Source organism: Euphorbia lathyris, chromosome 1, assembly GCF_963576675.1.
Source record: "Euphorbia lathyris chromosome 1, ddEupLath1.1, whole genome shotgun sequence".
NCBI classification, from domain to species: Eukaryota; Viridiplantae; Streptophyta; class Magnoliopsida; order Malpighiales; family Euphorbiaceae; genus Euphorbia; species Euphorbia lathyris.
This window is the reverse complement of record NC_088910.1, coordinates 97,512,867-97,522,197: the sequence shown is the minus strand read 5'-3', so window position 1 is coordinate 97,522,197 and position 9,331 is coordinate 97,512,867. Positions and strand designations below refer to the sequence as shown.

The window sequence follows — 9,331 nt, the reverse complement described above, 5'->3', positions numbered from 1 at the left end:
TCCATGGAATGTGTATTCCATAAATGAAATAATAGAGATTCCTTGATTCAATCTAAGAATTGCTATTCTTAGTCAATGTCATCCTTCATTTCTAAAATCACCCTCGAGCCAATTTATCAAATCCTATAAAATTTGACAAATCCATAATTTATATCCTAAAAAATGTGAAAAACAGGGAAAAAGATAAAAAAATGCAAAAAAATATGAAAACATTACAAACACAAAGCACGAAAAAATACGAAAACATGAAAAACACAAAAAAAACTAGAAATACGTGAATAACATGAAAAAGTGACAAAGCACGGAAAATACAAAAAAAAACGTGAAAAATACAAAAAAAAGCAAAAACGTTAGAAAACACGAAAACGTGAAAAATGAGAAAAATATAAAAAAACATGAATAAGACGGAAAAGTGATGATGAAAAATACAAAAACGTGAAAAACAAGAACCGTGAAAAAACGGAAAAAAACCTCGAAAACACAAAAACGTGGAAACTGAAAAAAAAAATCGGAAAAAAAGCACGAAAACGAAGAAGAAAACGTGAAAAACAAGAAAAAAAAACCGAAAAACATGAAAAAAAACCGAAAAACAAAAAATGTGAAAACCACAAAAACGTGAGAAATAGAAAAAACCCGAAAAACATGAAAAACACAAAAAAAAAACTTAAAAAATGTGAAACGCCAAAAACACAAAAACATGAAAAAAGGTTTTAAACGCTTTTTTCACGTTTTTTATGTGTAACATTAAAAATGTTTTTCATATTTTCATGTTTTCGACGTTTTTGTTTTTTCAATTTTTTCACGATTTTGTTTTTTTCGATTTTTTCATGTTTTTGTGTTTTTGTGTTTTTAACCGTTTTTTGTGTTTTTTCATACTATATTTTCATGTTTTTCATATTTTTTCACATTTTATGTGTGTTTTTCTGTTTTTTTTTTTTTTGCATTTTCGTGTTTTCTTGGATTTTTCTACAATTTTTGTACTTTTATATTTTTATAGTTTATCAAGTTTTTACTGTTTTTCACATTTTCACAGTTTTCCACGACTCTCCTTGGTTTTTTTAAATTTTATCTTTGCACATATATTTTTTTTTTGTTTTTTTTGTATTTTCATGTTTTCATAATTTTCCACTTTTTTTGTTTTTACTTTTTTTTTTGTTAGTTTTCACGTTTTTTTTTTGTGTTTCTCGTATTTTTTTACCGTTTTTTATATTTTTTCTGAACTAATATATATTTGAATAATTTTTTGTTATAATTAAAATTTAAAATAACTAATAAATTACATTTGAGGGTAAAGATGTATTTTGATTTACAAAACTAGTTATTCCAAATTATTTCATTCTTTTAGCCCAATATAAATAATTATTCCTAAGGAATAGAATTCTATTCTATTCTTTTCTATTTCATTCCTAAAATATCTATTCTATTCGATTGTGTGAACCAAACGACACATTTTTATTTTTCATTCATTCATTTTTTTTCTCTTTACTGTTTTTTATTTTTTATTTAAAAACTAAAATTTGAAGATCTATAAATGTGTTTTACCTGAAAATTATATAATTATATGGCTCCATAGGATTAAAATTTGACTAAACAAAACCCAAATGTGGACGAAATAAAAGTATATTGCGGTTCTACATTATATAAAATTCGGTAGAAAATTAAAAACAATATGTATAATATTAATAATATAGTCCAAGCATGAAACTTCGTTCCAATATAATTAGTTTGACCTTTAATAACACAAAAATATATTTCATATAATAAAAACAAAAATAACAGTAGAAAATTAAATGAGTAAAATAATAGGGAAAAAAGAAAGCAAAATGAAAAAGCACACAATGCCCAACAAGAAGGCATCTTTGTCATGAATTTGCAACTTCCCGTTCCTATAAGAACGCCTTTCCTAAAACGCTCTCACTTGCCACCACTCCAGCCGTCATCTTCACCACCACTCCGGCCACCCTTCATTTCTAATTACTAACGTATGCACTGTTTACATATATAATCAATATAAGTAGATACAGCTTCTATCTACATGAACCAGCAATGGGCAATCTCTGCACTTGTTTCGCTCCTAAAACTGTGAAGAAGAAGAAACCGATAAAGCGTGTATCCGGTAACCCGCAATCCTTGCCCAACTCCAGTAACCGTTGGACTCGGATCCGATCAACCCGCAAAGACAGCACTGAATCATTGATTCAGGAGCAGGCTTTGGCTGCTGCAATTCTTTTCAGGCAGCATCAGCAAGACAACGGCTCTGCTTCCTTGCCTTTTGATCGCTCGGCTTCGTTACGGTACCCGAATAATTCCGGGTCTAAGAAAAACCAGTTGCCTCGGAGCTCCAGTTCGAGAGCCCGGTCGCTTACTGACCCTTTGCTGCAGCCTCACCAGCTTGTTAACCAGGTCTGCTTCTTTCTGCGCCTCCTTTAGTTTTTGTACGGAGACAGAGATGGTTTTGTTGATTTCGGTAATCAATAGGTTTCGTGTTTGTGGATTATGTGACTGTTAACTGGAAGAAATTGAAGAATTTGTAATTGCGTTATATATTTGGTTCTATTTTGATTGGTTGCTTAAGTTTTTCTTCTTCTTTTTTTCGATTTCTTAGAAAAAAATTAATGATGTTCCCTGATATGGTCAATTATGGCGTTTAATGATCTGTTTTCTTTCCTATTATGAAGTTATCATAAAGGATTGATTGGAGGGTAAATTTAGTAGCTTGCATTTGGCCTCTACTGTAATTATTGTAGTTTTTTTATCCTAATTGTGTTTTCCCCCTCTGCCCGTAATGGTTTTATTTATCTCTCATCCTGTTTGTCTTTTATTTTTGTTTTGGAAAAAAGTTTTTAGGGTTTTCTTTGCGGGGATTAAATTATATACAGATGCATGAAGCTTTCAGAAAATTAATTTGGCTAATTTTGGTATTTTGTTTATCATGCCTTTTTGTGATGCCAGACTGTTACAGGAGCTTTCCAGTTTTAGTCTCTCTTTTCTCTCATTAAATGCTACATGTTTATATCTCTCTCATCAAAAGTCAATTCAAGCAGTATTAACTTGATTTATGGATTTATTGAGGAGTAGTTTTAGAAACTGTTGTATACCTAGTTTCAAGGCACTTCAAACTGTGTTAGCTCCTTTAATTAATATGTTTATGGGTCAAATTTATATTCTAGTCGCAAATGTTGTTTGGTTCTTGTTCATGCATGTGTGTCAGTATATGCTAGTAGAATATTTTCTCATTTTCTGATGCATAAATGAACGCAATGCATAGTAAAAATCTGGGAAAGAAATTGAAATAAAGCTTAAGAAAAACCAAGAAGATCATTAGTCAAACTAATAGAGGATCTAAAGTCTTGTATTCAATTCAAAAGTTATGATGGACTAAGCATGATATCATGTAATCTGATCATTCCAGGAATGCTTTTAACCTTCTTGGATTATCCTACAAACAAATTATACCATGTGATTTCGGATCCTTCCTGTTACTTCTGTGTCTTACTATGTTATATGAATCGTGAAATTTTTCAATAAAATACTCCACTTTTTGTTGCTTTTGCTGTCAGATTTAATGTCTTTCTAACTACTTTTCTTATCAACAGGATTTCAAGCTTGAAGATCTTGATACTAATCATTTTGTCCTTGTACATGGGGGAGGCTTCGGTGCCTGGTGTTGGTACAAAACAATAGCACTTCTAGAAGAGGGTGGTTTCAGAGTTACCACCATGGAATTAACTGGCTCTGGCGTTCATTCTTTTGATACAAATGGCATTACCAGTCTTTCTCAATATGTGGAACCCCTTACTGATTTTCTTGAAAAGCTTCCTGATGGGGAGAAGGTTCCTTTCCTTTTCTTTGTACCTCATCTCTTTCTTATGTGCTATTTTTCTGCTTGCAGTCGATGTCAGATTATTTGATCAAATTTTTTATGTGTATCATCAACTATTAGTATTTATTGGAGCTGTTTTTTTAGGTGTACACATTTAATTGAATAGTATGATCGTAGGTATGCTTCACTTGACTGTAAAATGTGACACTTGCTTTCTTACAGGATAGCTGCTTGTACACCTCTAGGTTCTAGTACTTGTCTTGATCTGATATATAGTTTTCTTCCACCCCAAACCTTTAAGTGCCAATTTTCTAATTGTAGATAGAAGCTTTACCTGGAACTCTGTTTACTGAAGATTGAACACTCAGGGTTGAATTAATGTACAGTTTTCCTCCACTCAATCCTTAAGTGCCAATTATATTTATAGCATAGAAACTTTAATTGAAACTCTTTTTATTCAAGACTAATGTCTTTTGAATGCTTAATAGAATCTAAGTTGATCACTTTGTTTTCCAATTTGAAATGGGAGGTGTATATCAATTCACACTTTTCTCTTTTGACATCAAAGCAACACTAATGTTGACTCTTCTTTCTTTTATCCATTGTTTGGAACAACTTCCATGCAAGAATAGAATTGAATTTCCTTGCTAGATTCAATTCAATTCATTTGCTTTATCATTTCCTATCTTTGGAAATTATTTTTAGTATACAAGAATCCAATTGCTAAATGATCCAACATGTCCTCCATAAACCACTCTCCATTGAATTCTCACAAGCTACTTCTAAATATGAGAGGATTCATTTCTTGTATTTTTTTTTTCCAATATGGCATATGAAGAAATAGAATTGAATTGCATTACACCCAAAATGGGGTTTCCAAACACTCTCTTAGCCTAGAAACTTACATTTTTGACATGATGTGTACACTTTGAAACTGAAAGCATGTTACTAGCAGTACATTTTTCTTAAGATGCATTATTGTGCTAAATTATGCAGGTGATTTTGGTGGGGCACGATTTCGGTGGTGCTTGTATATCATATGCAATGGAGTTGTTTCCTTCTAGAATTTCAAAGGCCGTTTTCATTGCTGCAGCAATGCTGACTACTGGACAGAGCACTCTTGATATGTTCTCACAACAGGTTTACCCTTTTCTCCATCAAATCTCGATGTAATTGCTTTTCTTTAAAATTTCTTTTTTCTTTCTATATGAGTACCTTAATAATTGCACTTCATCAAATTTCTGCTTTACTTGGTGATAGAATATGGCTGATTAGGAGCTTCGAAGTTGGAATGACTCTTACGTCTAAAAATATAACTAATGACTTACCAATTCGCTTAGCCAATTCATTTTTACCCCAACTTGGTCTGCATGCACATTGCAACACTTCTTTCATAAATCTTATAAAGGATTATCTCTAGCCATTCCGATAGTTAAGGTTTGTTTGTTTCTCTATGGATGCATTTGCATGCGCCTGCCCCAGGATTAATCAATACTAACTATATCAAAATGCGAAGAGATTCTTTCAGTTTGTATCAGTCATTAGGCATATTCAGATATCGAACTCTTTATCTCAGCTTTCCAGAAAACATGTATGTGTTATTGCTGAAAAAGTTCAGCTGTACAGTGATATTGCGCTTCTGTTCTTACTAATTAAAATTTGATTGCAGGCAGGCTCAAATGATTTGATGCAACAGGCACAGATATTTGTGTATGCAAATGGAAATGGTCATCCTCCAACTGCTATTGAGCTGGACAAGTCATTATTGAGAGAATTACTGTTCAATCAGTGTCCTGCCAAGGTACATCCAAAATTGATGTGCAGTATTTCTTGAAAGTTCTTTACCTTTATTCTTTGTTATCATGCATGTTCGAAGGCTTTTATTTTCTTGATAAAGGTACTTGACACTTGCTTTTGTTTTCATTGGTGTTTTGAGACAGATCAAAGAACTTACCTTTGATCTAGTGCTACATGAAATCCTGGGGATTATTTCTCCAGGCCAAAAATCCCTTATTAATAGAGATTGGGATAAGAATTTATGGTTCTGAGAAATTTCATAGAAAGGGACTCTGGTTTATCTTTTGTTTTCATGGTTTGAAGTTGAGCATGAATAGGCCTCTAGATAAATGGATTAAAAAATAAGTTTGAGCACATATATGTGCACATAAAAGCATACATTAGACTTCGAAATGTGATTGGATAGCATGACATTAGCTCATATTGGAGAAAAAGTTTAGAGACCCGTATGTTTTGCCTTATGTAGCCTTTTTGAAAATCTCACAAGCAGATTGTAGGATTTGGTTGTTTATATGTGGGCATTGTCTTACTCTTAATTCCTTCATTCATATTTTGGTTCTCAGGATGTTGCATTAGCCTCTGTTTCAATGAGGCCTATCCCGTTTGCCCCAGTTTTAGAGAAGCTTTGTCTTTCAGACATGAAACATGGAACAGTTAGACGGTTTTATATAGAAACTCCAGAAGATAATGCAATACCAATTGCACTACAGGAAAGCATGATAAACTCAAGCCCTCCGGAAAAGGTATTTCGTTTAAAAGGAGCTGATCACTCACCCTTTTTTTCAAAGCCTCAAGCCCTTCACAAGCTATTGGTTGAGATATCAAAGATCCCTTCAACTTGATTCTTAGATGAGTCCCTAGCCTAGAGAACCTCATTGGCATGGTTACCTTGGATTTAAAAGAAGATTTCCGGGTTGTGTAAATGCATGGGCGATTAAAACAAGTTGTTATCAAGTGTTTAATTCCCGTAGAAAATCTCGTTAGAGCATTAAAGATGTCTATATCCTTCCTCGTCGATCTTTTTTCATAAGTAGTTTTGGTCTGCTTTCCAGTTTTACTGGGTGAGAGAATGCTTATAATTTATTTATGGTAGTGAAGTAAACCTTCACTTTGAGTAGCACTGTCTGAACGAGAAAAGAAAAGAAAAGAATGGAACTCAAACTATAATTTTGCCATTAAAATAGGGTTTTGGTTCTCAGTTTTCATGGAATGGTGAATTTGAATATAATACATGTTGAAATTCTTTGCTTTGAGCACATGTTTCTTTGATTGCAAAACTGAATTAAGAGGCCTGCTTCAAGGCCGAAAGTAACAAGGAAGATTATGAAGTGTGTTTTTTACTTTACAGTTGCTTATTTGGAATTTATTCATATTGCGTAGAGCTTCGCTTTCTTCTTTCATTTATAAGTCTATATGGAAAATTTCAGGGATAAGGTACCAAAATAGGCTTAAGGTTTTTTGGAAAGTACCAATTTAAGCTCAACGTTCAAAATAGCACCAATATAGGCTTAACGTTTACAACATAATATCAATTTAGGCTTAACGTTTACAATATAGCATTAATTTAGACCCCACGTACGAAATAGCACCAATATAGGCTTAACGTTTATAAAATAATACGAATTTAAGCTTAACGTTTACAAAATATATACAATTTAAGCTAAACGACATAATTAAATTAATCATATTATATTCTTACCATATTAACTTTATATGTTATCTTTTTATTTAGTTCTATATTCTTATTTATTATAATACAATTAATTAGTATTCTTGTCCATTCAGATCTTATATTTGTTTTTCATCAACCATTTCATGACTACTAAATTTCATTACTCATGTAATATATGCAAACTAAAAGTAATTGAATATCCACAATATTTAACTAGTGTTCGAAATATTGTGGATATTAAATTACTTTTAGTTTGCATATATTACATGAGCCATGGAATTTAGGAGTCATGAAATGGTTGATGAAAAACAAATATAAGATCTTAATGGGCAAGAATACTAATTAATTGTATTATAATAAATAAGAAAATAGAACTAAATAAAAAGATAACATATAAAGTTAATAGGAAAAGAATATAATATGGTTAATTTAGTTGTGACGTTTAGTTTAAATTGGATATATTTTGTAAACGTTAAGTTTAAATTCGTATTATTTTGTAAACGTTAAGCCTATATTGGTGTTGTTTTGTACGTGAAGCCTAAATTGATGCTATATTATAAACGTTAAGCCTAAATTGATATTATGTTGCAAATGTTAAGCCTATTTTAGACGTTGAGCCTAAATTGGTACTTCCCTAAAAACCTTAAACCTATTTTGATACATTATCCCAAATTTTAGTGCAGTTGACAATTTTTTTTTAAAAAATAAAGTTAGTTTACCGTTTTAAAAAAGTAAAAACATTTATCTAAACTTTTGGAGTCCCAGTTCATTCATTCTTACTTTTTTTTTTAACAATAGTCACTTGCTAATTCTTCTCGCTTTTTGTTGGTGTTGTAGTCAAATATTATTTTTCAATATAAAAGTTTCTCTTACTCAATATTTTATTTTTAATGGTTGGATAACATCTATATTTTTCACCTAGTGCATAGAGGCATGTACTAGTAAGCTACGAGGGGGGGATGATAACGGATAGGATATATGCGGATAATGGCAATTCCAAACTCTTATCATTTTATTTTTTGGATCACTCGTACTTATTTTATTAGCCTAACGTGTATACTTCTTGAATTTCATATTTGTTAGCGGATACTTTGGGTATTCTTACCCATTAAAGAATTAATATATAAAATAAATAAATTACAAATCTAACAAAATATTAATTTAATAAATCATTCATAAATTTAACAAACACCCTAAATTATTCAAATTATCAACAAATTAAAACACGAAAAATAAAAATAAAAAGTTCATTTTGTATAGTGATAATACTCATTTTTTTCTGCATCTCATTTCTATATTTATTATCTTTTAAGAGAATAAAATTTATGGGTTCGAATACATAACGGGTATTGGGTATCTTGGGGGCAATTCCATACTCGTCATGTGTAAATTTTTAAATTCTATACTCGTACGATATCCTTTTACATAGGGTTCGAATGATTCCTAGAATAGTATCTGTTACTCTCGAAACTCGTACCCGCAGATTAGGAGAAGTTGACAATGGCTAGATAATTCTAGTACTACCTGGGCCAGTTTTGGGCATAGGTTAGGAATGCGACAACCCAAGGTCCAAGGTCAAAAGGGTCCAATTTTTTTTTAACTATATATATATATATATAGTAATTTTTATTATAAATATAGTTATAGTACCCTTCATGCTTAAAGGGGCCAAATAATGTAATATTTTAGGTTTAAATTTTTATATATAGTTTTTTTTTTATTAAGAACCACATATCTCTTATTTCGTCTAGGATCTATAAAATGTTAGGACCGATACTCAATACTACAATCTTCATAGTCAACTAAATGAATCCCTGCAGTAATTGAATATTTCAATCTAATTGTTTCTTCCACGATTTAAATGATTTGAGAAAATTTAAAATATGTTTTTTTAATTTTTGTTTAAGAACTAACAAAAATATTTGGCTAAGCTTGATTGAAAAATAATAGATTTTCCTTTATATATCTTTTAATGAGGTATTGATAATCTATGGGGATCACCTATTGAACTCCTTAAATACACTTTGACAGTCTAGGTA

General features: G+C 31.1%; 1 protein-coding gene across 1 annotated transcript; it reads left to right on the top strand.

Annotated features, from left to right (window-relative positions):
* The first annotated feature begins 1,827 nt into the window (after positions 1–1,827).
* On the top strand, positions 1,828–6,825 carry LOC136208271 (putative methylesterase 11, chloroplastic). Its single transcript, XM_065999081.1, has 5 exons — positions 1,828–2,403; positions 3,597–3,833; positions 4,820–4,963; positions 5,493–5,624; positions 6,184–6,825. The coding sequence occupies exons 1-5, from the start codon at positions 2,047–2,049 to the stop codon at positions 6,460–6,462; spliced, it is 1,149 nt and encodes a 382-aa protein (XP_065855153.1). The 5' UTR covers positions 1,828–2,046; the 3' UTR covers positions 6,463–6,825.
* The last annotated feature ends 2,506 nt before the right edge of the window (positions 6,826–9,331 follow it).